This window comes from Neophocaena asiaeorientalis, unplaced genomic scaffold, assembly GCF_003031525.2.
Source record: "Neophocaena asiaeorientalis asiaeorientalis breed wild unplaced genomic scaffold, Neophocaena_asiaeorientalis_V1.1 scaffold299, whole genome shotgun sequence".
Lineage (NCBI taxonomy): Eukaryota > Metazoa > Chordata > Mammalia > Artiodactyla > Phocoenidae > Neophocaena > Neophocaena asiaeorientalis.
This window is the reverse complement of record NW_020172626.1, coordinates 658,332-676,999: the sequence shown is the minus strand read 5'-3', so window position 1 is coordinate 676,999 and position 18,668 is coordinate 658,332. Positions and strand designations below refer to the sequence as shown.

The 18,668-nt window shown below is 37.4% G+C and overlaps 1 protein-coding gene across 2 annotated transcripts in view; it reads right to left on the bottom strand.

Annotated features, from left to right (window-relative positions):
- Nucleotides 1-8,918: 8,918 nt before the first annotated feature.
- Nucleotides 8,919-18,668, bottom strand: part of PREX2 (phosphatidylinositol-3,4,5-trisphosphate dependent Rac exchange factor 2) — a 207,302-nt gene continuing 197,552 nt past the window's right edge. For both annotated transcript variants that reach the window (XM_024739018.1, XM_024739017.1), the window contains exon 39: nucleotides 8,919-12,586. In XM_024739018.1, coding sequence (XP_024594786.1) covers nucleotides 12,541-12,586 — 46 coding nt within the window. In that variant the 3' untranslated portion in view covers nucleotides 8,919-12,540. The remainder of the gene's footprint in view (nucleotides 12,587-18,668) is intronic.

Below are 18,668 nucleotides of genomic sequence, written 5' to 3'. Positions count from 1 at the left end.
CCACTGCACCACCAGGGAAGCCCCTCATTCTATATTTTTAATTGAAATTTTTATTGAGATAATTATAGATTCACATGCAGTTGTAAGAAATATTTCAGAGAGATCCTGAATGCCCTTTACCCAGTTTCCCTGAAAAGTCATGTCTTGCATAAGTATAGCAGAGCTTCATAACCAGGATATCAGTATTAATACTGCCAAAATGGAGAACTTTCCATCACCACAAGGATCATTCTTGTCACCCTTGTATAGCCACACCACTTCCTTCCTGTCCACTTCTCTCTAATCTATTCTCTATTTCTGTAATTTTGCCATTTTAAGAAAACTATGTAAATGGAATCATACAGTATGAAATCTTTTGCAACGGGCTTTTTTCAGACTTCTTTACATATTCTTAGACACTAGTAATTTGTCAAATATTTAGTTTGAAACTATTTTCTCCCAGTCTGGAACTTGTCTTTTTACTGTCTTCACATAGGCTTTAAAATAGAAAAAGCTTTAAATTTTGATAAGCTCTAATTTATCAATTTTTCCTTTTATAGATCATGATTTTTGTGTCAAGTCTAAGAATTCTATCTAGCCTTAGATCCCACAGATTTTATTTTATATTTTTCCTAAAAGTTCTGTCATTGTATGTTTTACACTTAGGTCCATGATCCATTTGGAGTTAATTTTTGTATGAGGCATAACGTTGAGTTTAAGGATCATTTTTTTTTTTTTTTAATTTTTAAAAAAATTTTTTTGGTACTTGGGCCTCTCACTGTTGTGGCCTCTCCCGTTGCGGAGCACAGGCTCCGGACGCGCAGGCTCAGCGGCCATGGCTCACGGTCCCAGCCGCTCCGTGGCATGTGGGATCCTCCCGGACCGGGGCACGAACCCGCGTCCCCTGCATCAGCAGGCGGACTCTCAACCACTGCGCCACCAGGGAAGCCCTAAGGATCATTTTTCTACCTATGGATGTCCAATTGTCCGAGGACCATCTGGTGAAAAGGCTGTCCTTCCTTCATTGAATTGCTTTTGCAACTTTGTCAAAAATGTAAATCTACAATTATCTCAAAAGTTTAATTTAATAAAAACCTGTTTGGATGGGATGAAAATGTTTGGAACTAGACAGAGGTGACGGTCGCACACACGACATAGAGAAAGTACTAAATGCTGGTGAATCGCATACTTTATAATGGTTGAGTTTATGTTACGTGAATTTCACCTAAATTAGGGAAAAGTGGGAAAAAAAAGCTTATCCTGGCTAACCTTCCAACCAATATTTTGTACAATTCAAATAAGTTTTTCAAAGTCTGTATAGAAAAGACTTTTCATATCATCATCAAGCCAATTTTTTCTGTTTGGTTGTAATTTCCAGATACCCCATTGCTAAAGTTAGGTAACGTCTTAACTTCTAACCTCTGACTGAGATAAACATTTTTAACAGTGAGTCAACGTGAGGGCAGTTTGAGTGGCAGCAGTTTTTAATAGACCTAATATTTCCTGGCAATCTGTCCCTGGATGTCCTTAGTCATTCTTGGACCATCATTTATATCCCCACTTGTCTTCATCCTTCTGCACTAAAGTGCCCTAAAAAGAACACTCTACTATATCATGTGGTGATCACTGCCTTTTTCTCCGAGCACCCAGCCCTGGAATAATATATTTTATCACTTTTCTGACAAGGAATTCACAGGACTCTCCTAAGTAAAAGCAAGATAGTGAGTTGAGGGCAGAGGGTCGAGGAACTCTGCGACTTGCTGAATTTCTAGACAGTTTTATACTGAAACTTTCTCCCATTCGTTCACTTTAATTAACAGTGAAGAGGGTTCACTGGAAAATTCCTGATCCCAAGGCATCTCGGAGATGACCTGCGGGTTCATATTATCAAGACCCAGCTTCAGAAAATCAGTGAGATATTTGTATTACTGCATTCAGATCATGTTCAAATGGCAGACCAATGTCAGTCTAGAAAACCCCACACTTAACATATTTTAAAATACCTTTTGTGAAGAGAAAATTGGTCTTTTACCTTTAAGTCATCTTAACAAGACATCCTGGACATGGCCGTGGAGAATTACAAATTTAGTCCAGAAAACTTGGCAAACTGGTGCCAATTGTTGACTTACTAAAATGTCCTCTACCCTAACGTCCCATCATATTACAGGGAGAGGAGCCATCTGCATTTCTCTGTGGAATAAGTTCATCCGAGCCCCTACTATCCCGAACATGGAAGAATGGTGACAATGTCACAACCTGATTTTAATTCTAATCTACTGCTACTGTTCATTTACGTCAATATTTATCAGTTCCTTTGCTGTACACCTGAAACTAACACAACATTGCAAGTCAACTATACTGCAATAACATTTTTTAAGAAATAGATAACCAAAAAAAAAATATTTGTCAGTTCTTCCTTTAAGCCTTAATGGCACCCTACCCCCAACCAGGTGATAAATGGCTGTTCCATCTCTCGTTTACCTTTTTCCCCTTTGTGTTATCATGAAGTTTTTAGAAGAGTTTTCCCACATTGTGCTCTGCCAAATATTAGTATTCTAAGAAAATATTAGCAAATCTTCTATGAAACATGTCCTATCTTCTGGTAAGCTGGGAACCACAACATCCCACCTCTCTCTTCCAAAATCATGATTTTCATAAGTACACTAAAAGGTCAGATTTCTTTATCCTATGATAAAGAAATCTGCTTAACTCTGTGTTTCTTAAATCTATTTGAACCACAAAATACATTGTGTGTGTGTGTGTGTGTGTGTGTGTCACCTAATAGCATCTCTGGAACACCAGTGTCTGGAACGCTGTTCTAAAACAAATAGCCTCTGCTTGTTGATTCCATTTTCTTCTTATGACTGCATTATATTTGCAATCTCAGTATAGCAGCAATATCCAAAAGGTCAAATTTAGTTATTGATTTTTGTTTCCACCAATGATTATTTCTTTTCACTTTTATGAGGTAGCCTATACAGTCAACAACATACACATTTTTCAAACTCCTCACTGGGATTTCATAATTCTTTATTACTGTTATGAACTAGATATCTCAATTTTTGTAACACGTAAAATGTCCAGACTTCTTAGTCTGGCATTCAGAGACCTATAGCATCCAGATTCAACCTTCTTTTCTATCCAGATCTCTCTCTAATCACATCCACAAATCTTTTGTTACTGAAGTATAGTTGATTTACAATGTTGTGTTAGTTTCAGGTGTACAGCACAGTATTCAGTGTATATATATATATATATAAAATATTCTTTTTCAGATTCTTTTCCATTGTAGGTTATTTAAAAATACTAAGTATAGTTCCCTGTGCTATATACTGGATCCTTGTTTTTTTATCTATTTTACATATGGTAGTGTGTATATGTTAATCCCAAACTCCTAATTTATCCCCTCTCCCTTTTCTCCTTTGGTAACCATTAGTTTGCTTTATATGTCTGTGGGTCTATTTCTGTTTTGTAAATAAGTTCATTTGTATCTCTTTTTATTGATTCCACATATAAGTGACATCATATATTTGTCTTTGACTTACTTCACTTACTATAATAATCTCTAGGTCCATCCATGTTGATGCAAGTGGCATTATTTCATTCTTTTTTATGGCTAATTCTCCATGGGTATACATATACCAAATCTTCTTTATCCATTCATCTGTCGATGGACATTTAGGTTGTTTCCATGTCTTGTCTATTGTAAATAGTGCTGCAATGAACACTGGGGTGCATGTCTCTTTTCAAATTATAGTTTTCTCGGGATATATGCCCAGGAGTGGGATTGCTGGATTATATGATAACTCTATTTTTAGTTTTTTAAGGAACCTCCACACTGTTCTCCATAGTGGCTGTACCAATTGACATTCCCACCAAAAGTATAGGCGAGTTCCTTTTTCTCCACACCCTCTACAGCATCTACTGTTTGTAGACTTTTTTTTTTTTTTTTTTTTATTGCAGTATGCAGGTCTCTCACTGTTGTGGCCTCTCCCGTTGCAGAGCACAGGCCTGCTCTGGACGCGCAGGCTCAGCGGCCATGGCTCACGGGCCCAGCCGCTCTGCGGCATGTGGGATCTTCCCAGACCGGGGCACGAACCCGTGTCTCCTGCATCGGCAGGTGGCCTCTCAACCACTGCGCCACCAGGGAAGCTCTGTTTGTAGACTTTTTGATGATGGTCACCCTGACCAGAGTGAGGTGATACCACATTGTAGTTTTGATTTGCATTTCTCTAATAACTAGCGATGGGCACCATCTTTTCATGTACCTCTTGGCCATCTGTATGTCATTGGAGAAATGTCTAGATCTTCTGCCCATTTTTTGATTGGGTTGTTTGGTTTTTTGATATTGAGGTGTATGAGCTGTTTGTACATTTTGGAAATTAATCCCTTGTAGGTCACATCGTGTGCAAATATTTTCTCCCATTCTGTGGTTGTCTTTTCATTTTGTTTATGGTTTCCTTTGTTGTGCAAAAGCTTTTAAGTTTAACTAGGCCCCACTTGTTTATTTTTGTTTTTATTTCCATTACTCTAGGAGGCGGATCCAAAATATACTGCTGTGATATATGTCAAAGGGTGTTGTGCCAATGTTTTCCTCTAGGAGTTTTATAGGATCCAGTCTTACATTTAGGTCTTTAATCCATTTCGAGTTTGTTTTTGTATATGGTGTTAGAGAATGTTCTAATTTCATTCTTTTACATGTAGTTGTCCAGTTTTCCCAGCACGACTTATTGAAGAGGCTGTCTTTTCTCCATTGTATATTCTTGCCTCCTTTATCATAGATTAATTGACCATAGGTGTGTGGGTTTATTTCTGGGCTTTCTATCCTGTTCCATTGATCTATATTTCTGTTTTTGTGCCAGTACCCTACCGTCTTGATTACTGTAGCTTTGTAGTATAGTCTCAAGTTAGGGAGCCTGATTCCTCCAGCTCCATATATTTTTTTTTTTCTCAAGATTGCTTTGGCTATTTGGGGTCTTTTGTGTTTCCATACAAATTAAAAAATATTTTGCTCTAGTTCTGTGAAAAAATGAGGCCACCATCACACTGATACCAAAACCAGTCAAGATACCACAAAAAAAGAAAATTAAAGGCCAATATTACTGATGAACATAGATGCAAAAATCAACAAAATACTAGCAAATCAAATCCAAGAATACAGTAAAAGGATCATACACCATGATGAAGTGGGATTTATCCCAGGGATATAAGGATTTTTCAACATCCACAAATCAATCCATGTGATACCCCACATTAACAAACTGAAGAATAAAAACCATATGATCATCTCAATAGATACAGAAAAAGCTTTTGATAAATTCAACATCTATTTATGACAAAAAACTCTCCAGAATGTGAGTATAGAGGGAACATACCACAACATTTTTAAAGACCATATATGACAAACCCACAGCTAACATCATACTCAAGGGTGAAAAGCTGAAAGCATTCCCTCTAAGATCAGGAACAAGACAAGGATGCCCACTCTCCACTTCTATTCAACATAGTTTTGGAAGTCCTAGCCACAGCAATCAGAGAAGAAAAAGAAATAAAGGAATCCAAACTGGAAAAGAAGAAGTGAAACTATCACGCTTTGCAGATGACACAATACCATACATAGAAAATCCTAAAGACATTACCAGAAAACTACTAGAGATCATCAATGATTACAGTAAAGTTGCAGGGTACAAAATCAATGCACAGAAATCTGCTGCAGTTTTATACACTAACAACAAAAGATCAGAAAGAGAAATTAAGGAAACAATCCCATTTACCACTGCATCAAAAAGAATACTATACCGAGGAATAAACCTACCTAAGGAGGCAAAACACCTTTACTCTGAAAACTGTTAAGACGCTGATGAAAGAAACTGAAGATGACACAAACAGATGGAAAGATATACCGTGTTCTTGGATTGGAAGAATCAGTATTGTTAAAATGACTATACTATCCAAGGCAATCTATGGGATTCAATGCAATCCCTATCAAATTCCATTCACAAATCTTTTTTTGTTTTGATTTTTGGTATATAAAGAACTTTATAAAGCAATAATAAAAAGCAACAAACTCAGTAAAAATGTACAAGCATCTAAACAGACAGTTCCTAAAAAATCATTATTTTAATAGCCAAAAACACATGATAAAAGCTCAACGTCATTAGTTACCACATTCACAAATCTTAATCCTCTATCCAAACTGATCTACTCAGCAACTCACCAAAATATCTGGCACATCTGCATCTTGCCTGTATGCATGATGTTTCTGTTAAAAAGGTTGCATTCCCTTCTTCCATTGCTTAATCTTACACATGCTGAAAGCTGACCTAGCCATCTCTCATTATTTCTGTATTTTTTTGTCAGTCTTCCCCTTCTAGACGGTAAACTCCACATGTGCAATAGCTATATATGTTTCTAAGGATTAAACAGCCAGCTTAGCTCAGTACCTGATAAGTAATTCCTAGGTGTCCCATAAAGAGATGTTGGATTGAATCTATTGATAAATTCCTCGAATTTCTATAGTACCCATTTTTCATTGTCTTACCTCTCATTTTGTATTAGTGTGTATTGCCTTATGTTGGTAGTTACAATTTTGGTTTGTGCACTGCGTTAATCATCGATATATACCAAGTTCTTTAACTGCAGAGTTTGGGAATTATATGCATTTATAATTGCATATATTATGCAACTAGGCTAGGGGCTTATCCATAACAGGTACTGAATAAACCCCGGTAGATTGGCTAGTTAATTCAGGGAACACACAGTCTCTTATCTTCCATGAAGCTTTCCTGCTCATAGTTAGCTTCTTTTTCTAACAGTCACTGTCTCTACAACTCACCTTGGTTCATACTTGTAGACTTGTTTCACATGTTTATCAAATTTCTTCTACTGAGCTTGTGAATTCTTAAAGGGTGAAAAGCTCTGTTTCATGGATATTTGTGTCTCCTAAACAGGTGAGAACATAACAGAAATTAATTAAATTTAAATGGATAGAAACTGAGATGGTCGTACTAGATTTCTCTTTATTATTTTTGACATGTATGATACAATGTTACTGTTCTAGTCTTTTTATGCCGACAAAAATAAATGATATAAAATACATAATACACTTGATCATTTTAACACACACAAAATACTGAGTGATTGAAACTATGTTACATGTATATTTTACAAAGGAAAAACAGACTACTATAATAATATATTTGGATGAAATTGTCATTACAGTTTGGGTGTTATACAATGTTAAATATGAATATATTCAAAAGAATCACTATTTATAGAACCAATTTGATATTTTAATGTTGAAAATAATGAATACTGTGTAAATGAATACTTATAAAAATATTTTTTAAACAAAAAGCTATGTTCTACTCATTTACTTGGCAGTTACAAAAATATATATTCATCTGAAACTCTAGTAAATTTGCTTGCGGCATTAGATACTCAAATTTAAATGTACTTTTTCTAGGGCATTTTACTTACTTAGCATTCTTGACTTCACACAGTATATATACATACATTGTATTAGAATAGGTTTGTGTTACAAATAATATCATTCCAAGTAAAAGACACAGAGGAGATTAACACAGCGGAGATACTGTCAAGATTTTTGAACCAAATACACGCAACACATAAATGAGGCCCACTGGCTGTGCCTTTTACAAAGTGAATTCTCAGACACGTTTGTTGAATGAACACATGAGTGGATAACATTTATTCTGTTGTTTGCACCCCAAATTAGCTATTCAAACTAGAACTATCATGTAAGAATTCAACAATTTTGTTCGTAATTGGCTACTTCTTCTGACGGCAAAGCCAGGTCAATAGACTCCAGATGGAGCAGCAAACTAGTGCCAGTGATCAAAAGATGGCCTGCCAGGTATGCTTACGGCATATTTAGACAGACATTCAACATATTGAACAACTATATAGTTCATACCTTCATACAAAATAAGACAGAAGAATCTAAGTAAGTTTTATAATGTATTACCGTAAAAACAAAACATTATAAATATATGTGTGTGTGTATATATATGTATCTATCTTAGTACACCTAGTAGACTTCAGACATCTCTTCTCAGTGAGAGAAAGCAAGCTATCCTGAGTGAAGTAGGCCATGTGTCTGCATAGCACAGCTTGGCAATATGAACGCTGAGATCACTGTTAAAAGCAAAGCTTTTACGTAGTAAAAGTTTTGAAAACAAAAGACTAACCATGATAACTATTATGGAATCACAGCACCTACAAAGGTTATGGCCACTGTATGTAAAAGGAACCAGCCTAAGCCCACTCCTGGCCCAGATGCCTGCTGGAACTTTACCCCACCTCATCTACTTCATCAAGGGTGAAACTTTTCTGAGGCTCATCCCTAACCCTTCAAAAAAGTTGATAAAGTTCAGAATATTTTTCTTAATCGAGGTTCAGATCATCCGAAATCGTTTCCAAAGCTTTTGCTTTCATGTTTATGCAGGGCAACTGACAATTCATTTGGCAAACTGGTTAATGTTAATATATAAACATGTTAATGAAATAACTACTACTCACTTTGGGAAAGTAATTGAGGTATAATTTTGTATGATAATTCGCTTAAAAATAAGCCTTTAAAAATGAAACACAGTTTTTGAAAATTCAGAAGCAATTTAGTCACACGATAAAGGTTAGTTTATTACTAAATACAGCTAGTGAAGAAAATCTAAAAATGACCTTTAAGTAAAATGTAAATGAAGATGACTTAAGATCATTTTAAATTTCAATCTTATGTTTTACTGAAAATATAGATGAATAAAAAGTATGCCCTCTATTCTGCACCAAATCATGCTACATAGGAAAAGATCTACATGAACTAACGAAAGAATACTTTGGTGTTCTAATTGCAAATTTATTATTTTCAAATACATAGAGTAACTAACTCAACTGAATGCTTCCAAGTCAATAAACATTAGTTTTGCTGTTAAAATGTGTCCAAAGGGTTGAAAGTAGTTTGGTTTCTTAAATGAGTTAATATCCCCTAGGGATTTTTTTACCCATTCATTTTCTTGGCTTTTACAGTTAGTGCCAAGGTCAGTATCATTTCATTCTGAATTTTACTATCACAAAATTTAAATTAGTAGAGTCAGAACCAATATCAATATAATGTCATATGTATTATAGTATCATGAGAAATTAACCTACTTTTAAATGGAACATTGTTGCTGCAATAACAGTGGCCACTGAACACACAGTGAATCTAAGCCACTGGTAGAATATGATTTGAAAAGACAGAAAATAGTGTGAGACTTCCAAATTGGGGATACTGGTTCATAAAACAAAGCTTATACTCTAAATTCAAAATTACATATCCAATATAAGTAAAACTAGTACAAAAGTTCCTCCCTTCCTTCCTTCCTCCATGTTTCTTTCTCTCTTCCTTCCTTTCTTTCTTTCTTTCCCTCCTTCCTTCCTTTCTTCCCTCTTTCTTTCTTTCTTGTTAAATGTAATGAAAGTAGATGTAAAATTCTAGTCTCTTCAAATTACTCACACTTTCAATAATATATTAAATTTTGTAATACTTAATGAGAAAACTTTATAAGATATGATGGAATGTTTAAGATTTATTGACCATGAATGACTAGTTAACAAGTATTTATGAATCAGTCCCCTATTAAGAAGGAAAATTTCTAGGTGTGACCTTTCCTTTTAGGTGGAGAGAGGCAGATGTCCAAACTCAGAACTTCAAAGTCGTCAGGACTTGGAAGAACTGTTAGCAGGCTTTTGTAATGTTTAAAGGTACACTGCTTGCAGAGGAGTATGTGAGCATTGAGGTAAACCCATTCTAAAAACTCAAGGCCAGTCTATGGTCATACCACCCTGAACATACCCGATCTCATCTAAAAACTCAAGGTCAGTTAAATGTCCGACGTCACACAGAGGTACATCATGGTGCTGAAGAGTTGTCTTTATTAATTCACTCATTTGACATTTTTTACTGTTATCACTGTTTTGGAATCATAGTCAAATTTTATATCATGTACTATTCCAGACTTTCAAAGCATATCCAAAACTGTTGTCTTCAATTATGAAGGATATATCATGTTTTTTCAGATTGCAACAGCATTGGGTTACCTCATAATGTGTATCCAGAATGGTAAAATGTCCAGGGAATCCTATGGTTTCCATATATTAAAGGCATTTTACACATTTCAATTCACTTTTTTCTCAGTATAAGATGTATAGTTTAATGGCCCACACCACACATAACTCCAACTTTACTAACAAATAATTGGCAATATTACATTTCCTATATTAATAAGGAAAAGCAGCACAATGTATTAAGAAGACAGACTTCCTGGGTTCAAATCCTGCTTCTACCACTTGTCAGCCATGTGATCTTGGGCAAGTCACTGGACTATTCTTTGTTTTACTTCCTCAACGGTAAAATGGGGGTGATGCAAAGAATATCACCTCAGATCACCATTAGGGTTAATGAAGCAATAACAACAAAGTATGGGTGAAGCACCTGGAGGTATTGCTTGGCAGGTAGAAATTACTTAGGTTTTAGCTACAGTTTTTATTACAATCAAAAATCACAGTGACTGATGGTAATATTAAGTCATCACTAACTTCTGAGATTTTAATGAGTGCCAAGCACTCTGATAAGATGGTACACTTACACCATGTTTAACCCTTAAAACAATATTAAGTAACCCTATTATATAGAGATTTGATCTTAAAATATGCTAATTTGTAAATGCTACAATAGCAGATGGTTTTCCCCGATGAAACAGCAAAGTACGACTGAAATGTTTAAGTGATCTCTTCATGCCTCTAATAAGGAACACTACTTCTAGGGTAGTGATTAGCAAACAGTAATGACAACATGGAAAGTACTTGCTAGTTAATCAGTTTTACTCACTCATTAGCCCTGTGTTAAATGTAATCAAAATTTCAGTACAGGAAAATCACAATTTACTAATTTCATGGACCTTCAGGATCACTTGCAATAGTATCAAGAATGTTAAACGCCTGAAAGTGAAGAATATGTTTCATGTCGATATTTATATTAAGGTCATATCTTCATTAAATTCAAAGTGTTCAACTTTTTCTCTGAAATCTCTGATGTTGGTTTGTTTTTCATTATAGATGTGTACTTAGCATAAAAGTCTTAAGTGCTTCTGTGCTGAATAACATTTGTTATTAATTTGACCAGTATATAAAAGTCCTCATGTATATGCAACGCGGTATATAAAGGCCTCATGTATATGCAACGCGGTATTTCTGTTATTCAATACACAACTGCTAGTGATGAAAGTTTGTTTAATAAGTGTTTGAAAACTATTATCAAATTTCATAAATTAAAATTTCATAATGGTTTGTATGTACTTTAGTTATGAAAAGCATTTCACATAAGCAATTAATCTAAATCCACCTAAGTATCACAATCACAGTAAGGGCATAATTGTTTTGAAAATTACAGATTTAAAATCAATATTACTATATTCACTATGCTAAAAAAAATGTTATTTTATCATGTAGAAAGGATAAACACTATGTAAACTTTAGCATGAAAACAGAATACACCTTGTACTTTCATAAATTATCAAGGTCTCTAACAGTCCTTTTAAAGTTCAACAAATAAAGCTTTATTTTCTCATCTTATATATATATATTACCTTGATAGAAAAACATTCAGCATGGTGTATTCTTTTAGGAGTCTGACATCTCATATCAAAGCCTTTAATAAAATAAGAGCTTTAGGTATCTTTCAAATTTAAAGGTTGACTTTTAAAATAAGCTTATTTTTCCCTCCTTCACCCTAGTCTTCCTTCCAACCCTCCCCCATCCCTGCCTCTCTCCATCTCCTGGACACCTACGGCACAGCATCAGGACGCATCGCCCAAGGAAGCCACGCCCACTTCAGAGGCCAAGGACAGCATGGTTCCCTGGAACTGTCCAGGAGCATAAAGGGTCCCTGAAAGCAGCTGGAAGAAGGTCTTGCTGGAGACCTCAATCAGCTCTCTTCTCCTCTACTGAGAAACACTCCCTTAGAAAGAGTAAAGGATGCTCTTCACCTTTCACCCGCAAGCTACTTTCTCAGATGCAAGTGGGAGACGGAAAACCTAAGACACCCAGTCTCTATTGTCTGTCACATTTCTGTGTGATGATCTGGAAAGTGTGATCACATTTCTTCAATGACAGACTTCTTCAAACGGAAATATCCAACATAACGTGCTCCATTTGGAGAAGAGGAAAGAAAACACAATACAATAATTTTAATAAATGGGAAAGGAGGCACAATGGTTAATGTTTTATCTATGATATTTTTTTGTGTAATCTCCAGGGATGGATCATTCACGTTAACACACATGAAAGATCGGTTTGTGAAGCTGAGTTGTCTGAATGGACTTCCATCCATTTCCAGCACAAACATCTACGTGCAAGCTGAACATTAGTTATTTACACCATGATGAAAGACCAAGAGAAAAAAATCCATTTTTTTATGTTGAGTGGAGAATGTTTAGCCAGCACATCCTTTGTCTAGTCCAGTGTTCAGAAGCTTCTGCTTGCCCGGTTCCTTGGAGAGTCTCCTCATTCTTCTCCAGCTGGGGGCGGAGGCTCGCACAGCTTGTACAGCCTACAAAAGGCATGGGAAGGTGTGACAACAGCCTGGCATATTGACATTGCTTGACATGTTTTTATTTGTTTAACAAATACATTGACAATAATTTCCTGGTTTGGGAGTCAGTCACGATCATGTCACCAATTTCACTAAAACTTGCCTGTGCATTAGCAAACTCCAAAATTCCAGTTCTGTTATTACAAAACACCAACGTCTCTTTGCACATCTAGATGCCTATTGATGCTGCCGCTTTTACACCAGCTGCTTCTGTTGCAGTGCTGCCAACCCAGGCTGCTCACCTTGCTGGTAGCAAAAGTGACTCTCCGAATTCTAGGAGGTAATTACCATCATGTCTATCACGATTATCTTGTAGCAAGACAGCATCTACCTCTTACGGGTTACTGATTTTCTGACTTGTCTTAGAAATTTGCTTCCTTCTGTGCCATCCTGGGGGTGCTGGCAGCTGGTCATGGCTAGGCCGATGCGGCACAGTCCTGAGGTCTGAATATCAAGGCATGATTACCTGGTGTCTCCTAAGGAATACCTGTCCAGCTCTGCCCACACTGTCACTCATCTGTCAATAGAATCAGGTGGAGATTCAAGTGGACTAAGGAATCCATTGGAACTGGCAGAGATGCTCCAAGATGCTCTCTCTTTGCATCGCAGGTCTAGTTTTTTGAAACCATACGGCATGAAGGCAAAGCTCAGGGGACTGAACTAGTAGGATTATACAAGTTCTAGTGGTCCACATTTCTCTGAATGGTTGAATCCTAACTCCAGAACTCAAATAAAGGGGGATATAACCACTGCAACGGTAATACCCAGGGCACACCCACTATTAAGGCAGAACCTGAGAGAATACAAGCTGATCAAAGGTGGCTGGTTGTAAGCCTGTAGTCCTCAGGAATGCCCACGGCCACGCTGGTCCTACTTCAGAGCTTTGTCTGATGATCTAAAAATTTAAGGTGCAGATTTCAACTTTGCTCCATTTTAAAAGCACTCCAAACCCAGGACTTGCTGCTGTGACTCACTCTTTTACAGATGAAATTGAACACACTTTAAATGAGTTGTTGACAAATTTATCAAATTATAAATTTCCTCTCCCTTCCACATTTAATCCCATGGTCATTCGAAATCAAAGGGGAGAGAATGAAAAGGATTTAATATTGAGTTAGAAACCTTGTTAACAAAATGAACTGTCCTACTCTGGAAACACAGAGAAGTTACCGCCTTTGGAGTCTGGAAGGTGGTTAATACTGTACATGTCATCTCCATGGAAGAAAATGAACGCTGAAATGAGGACATCTCACATCAGAAAACTTATTTCATCCTTCCCGGAGAAAAGAATACACTAAACTGAGCTGATATTCTTAAAAGCTGCTTTTGCAGCTGAAGGATATGGTGTTGCTTCAAATTGCGTTCCCAGTGCTGGAATAATAGAATGATGGGAAAGTTCTTCTCCTCTTTTATTTCTATCATTTTATTTCCCTGAAAGTGCTGTTTAATGAGTGAGGAGGCACAGTGGACTTAGGTAGAACAGGAGCAGTCAGCTGGCTGGCAAATGTCCTAAGCCTTGAGATCTGGGCTAAGACGTCACTTTCCATTACCTTGCACTGCGTGTTTCCACACAGCGTAACTAATGCCACTGGGTAGAGCAGTCTTTGCAATATCTGTCTCGCAAGTTGGAGAAAAGGCTACGTCCTGTGATCACCTAATAAAGTACCGCAGAGCTGGGCAGATGCGGCTTTTGGGGGAGGCTTCTTGGAAGTAACTCAGGGTTATCTGAGTTCAGACACATCTGTCATGGAAATGGTGGGGCTTCGGGAATTGAGCACAGGCAGATGAAGTTTGTAAGTCAAATGTAATAGGTACGAGTTGGACTTCTGCTCTCTGCGGAGGCATCTGCTTTTTGTCAGCTAAAGAGTTAGGTCACGGGAGTACTTTGCCCAACATTTTGGAGCCCCTGCCGTATTCACATCCCACTCGTGCACATCGGGCCCTGCACGAAACACGTTTGTTTCTGGGTCCACTTTCTCCTTTTCCTGTTGGGCTCAGGCAGCCATCCTGGAGCTGGTATTTCCAGCCCCAATTTAAGTCTGCAGAGAATAGAACTTTCCAACTTCAGTCTATAGATCATGCCCTTCATCATTCTACATGGCACAAATAACACCCGTGTTAAAGGAGACCACAAAGTGAATGCCTCTATTCAAGGCTAAATTATCAATAACACTCTGACCCAAGGCAGTTCTCCCAATTCAACAGAGGGCAAAACTGTCTCAGAGAAGATAAATAACCTGACTAAATAAGGTCACCTGGCAGGAACGGGCCCCAAAGTCATTTTTTTCACTTTTAACCACTACAATATGCTGTCTCCCAAGTATGTAAATAAAGGAAATCAAATTTTCATTACACAGTAGTTTCCAAAGTGTGTAATGCAATAGAAAATAAGACCAGGGCGCCATTACACCTGGAATGTAATATCTGGTTCTTGGTGAAGATATGTTCATTGTTCTGGCCAGTCAATATATGCTAGTTACAAGGAGGAGGAACCTCATTTGTATCAAAAACATCTCCACATGGATGCCCAGCTGCACTTTACTGCCATACCACCAAGTCAAGCTCATCATCTTTCCCACACACGCTCTTTCTCCTCCATCTACTATCTCAGTGACTAGAACCTTTCACCATTGTCATCCAAGCCAAAGATTTGGTGGTCCTCCTACAGGCTTCCTCTTCACTAACCTCCTACATCCAATTAGTGTCCAAAGCATCTGCTGCCTTCAGTCTTAGTTGTTCCCAAATGGCTCCTCCTAATGTTGCCAGACATAAATTCTAAAATCCAAATCTTCCAGAAAGATTGTTCATTAATGGCTCCTTATTGTCTTCAAGTTAAAATCAAGACTCTTCAATATCTTGCACAAGTCTCTTCCTGATCCAGTCCCTGCCTGTGTCTCCAGCCTCACCCTGCATCATTCTTAAATCACATCCAACCATCAGTCATAGAGATCTAGGTGTAGTTCTCAGAACGTGACGTGTTCTCTAGGCATCGGTGTCACTGCATCAGCTGAGGAAGACATTGATTACCATGCTGACTGGGGAAGGAATACTCTGCAACCCCTCCCCTCCATCCTTATGCTGAGTTATGTGCCCCTTCTCTGTGTTCCCATGGCAATCTGTGCCATTCCTGTGATGGTTCTTTTTTTTAAATTGAAGTACAGTTGCTTTACAGTATTGTGTTAGTTTAAGGGGTAGAGCATAGTGATTCAGTATTTTTGTGGATTTATTCCATTATAGGTTATTACAAGATAATGGGTGTAGTTCCCTGTGCTATACAATAAATCCTTGTTGTTTATCTATTTTATATATAGTATTTGTATCTATAATCCTGTATGTCTAATTTGTCCCTCCCTCTTCCCTCTCCTCTTTGGTAGCCACAAGTTTGTTTTCTATGTCTGTGAGTCTCATTCTGTTTTATATACATATTCATTTGTATTATCTTTTAGATTCCACATGTAAGTGATATCACATAGTATTTGTCTTTCTCTGTATGACTAATTTCACTCAGCATAACATTCTCTAGGTCCACCCACATGGTTGCAAATGGCAGAATTTCATTCTTTTTTATGGCTGAGTAATATTCCAATGTGTGTGTGTGTGTGTGTGTGTGTGTGTGTGTGTGTGTGTACACACACACACACACACATATACCACATCTTCTTAAGTCAGTTTGTCTGTTGATGGGCATGGGTTGATTCCATGTCTCGCTATTTTAAATAGCGCTGCTATGAACATTGGGGTGCATATATCTTTTCGAATTAGTGTTTTCATTTTTTCCAGATACATGCCCAGCAGTGAAATTGCTGGATCATATGGTAGTTCCACTTTAGTTTTTTAAGGAACCTCCATACTGTTTTTCATAGTGGCTGCACTGTCATGGTTTTTATCACACACACACACACTGTATACTAGTTTCATTTTATTCAGTTGTTGCTCTGTGACACCTCACTGACTGGTAGAGGGGATTATGTCTTTATCCCTAGCTTTTATCAAAGTGCCTGACATCTACAAACACACAGCAGAAATTCAATATATGTTTGCTGAGTGAGTTTTTTAAAAATGAAAGGCAGTGAATGGAGAAAGGAAAACTATAATAGAGATTCGTTAGGGATATGAGTCAAATACTATGTCAGTCAGAGACAGCAAACTTTATCTCCGTGAAGATGTTTCCAGAAACATTACCTGAGTCTTGCCTTGGAGGGCCTGGCCTTGAGAGACAAATGCGTTCACTTCGCTCTCTTTGGGATAGGAATCCTGGTTACCAGATGGGAGGGATCCCAGATGCTCTGTGGTCCTTAGCATCCTCTCTGCACCTTCACAGAGTGTTTCTCACTTTCTCCCTCTTCTTGTGGCTGTGTTTCACTCATCCCTCTTTAACTGAAAGTTCCTTGAGGGCTGGAACTATTTCTGTCTCATGCTTACATTCTCCACGGGGCACAGCAGAAGGCTTTTCATTTCTTAGGTCCTCATTAGAAATGTTTGTAGAATGAATGAAGGCATAACTAAAATTGAAAAATTACTCTAGATTTCTCTCTCAGGGCTGTTACCCCCTTGTAAAATATGTCAACTTTAGAACTGGCAGGTTTTATTGTGTTTCAAGTGTTCGAAACGTAACCCAATAAAAAACAAAGTGAGCTCATCAGTTTCTTTTCTCACGTCGAGCTTGCACATTGGTTTATTGATCAGGATGCTTACGTCTTATCCCCACTGTTTATTAGTGTTTATAAGCCCCAGCTAAGAAGACCTCGCTGAGCCATTACATTGTTTTCTTATTGGAATTTTAAAGCTTCACTGGGTTTATTATCCAAATATACCATGACTGCTAAGGTGCTGGAGAGATAATGCCTATGTGAAATGATTCTTTAGCAACAGAAAGTCTTAGACTCTAATCTCATCAACTATGAAAGGTAACATTAGCAAGACCTGAGGATGAAAGAGAGTTAGGAGCCAGCACTGAAAATAAATGCGATTAGAATATGAGCACTCCATCTACTTTCAGGGGGAAAATATTTTCCCTTTTGCAAGTACTTTCACTGCCCACATAGTTTTTCAGAATGAAATAGAACTTCATAAATGCTGCAGTCATCAATCTCACCCTGGTAGTTGCTTTGTAAATAGAAACAAAGAGTGTCTCATCTGTGACAGTGCTTGGAGGGGGCTACTTTTTGTTAAAATGCAAATGTAGAAAAACAACCAAATGTAAAAGAAATTATTTAACTTTGTCCTACTTCAAGATAGATGGCTGCCTACCCTAATGTCACCAGGGAAGTCAAATCTTTGATGGCTGTTCCCATGCTTATTTATTTTAAAGGTGGATTACAGTCCTTTCTTATGATGATACGTGCACTGTGAACATTTGGTAGAATAACGAACCAAAAGCTCATTCATTCATTCATTCATTCATGCATTCTTGAAATCAGTTCAAATATTCTATGTAGGCACAAAAAGAACATTCCCTGCCTCTAAAGCATTCTTATTCAGGTCAGGCAGAGAGACATGGAACGATACACGGCAACACATCAAGGCTATAATGGATCAATATACAAGATGCTAAGGGAACACAGAGAGGAAGAAAACTCAACCAAAGCTTCAAGGAGAAAATGGTACCTAAGTTGGGTTTTGCGCTTATGTAGCAGTCTTTCATACAGACACAGATGGGACAGGTGATCATGCCAGAGGGAACAGCACATGCGATCAGAGAAGTATAAATGGAAATGGCATCTTGGTGGCTTGGCACAGTTGGAATACAAATTTCAGTAGTACTTGTGTAGATTTTTGTTTTTGAATTCATGAAGGAACTTGAAAAATAGAATCATGTTGATAATGTTACCTCTAAGTTTGCTTCACCTAAAATTTCATTTAATATGAGAGCATTTAAGCCTAATCACATTTTGCCACTGAATGCTTACAAGGCTGATTTCCATGAGTATATTCAGTACGACACTGGGTGTATCGTGGGGTCATTGCATTAGCTGTAAGTGACACTGTCTGGGAACTGGTGGCAAGTCCTCTGGGAAAGAGCAGACATGGGGAGTCACTC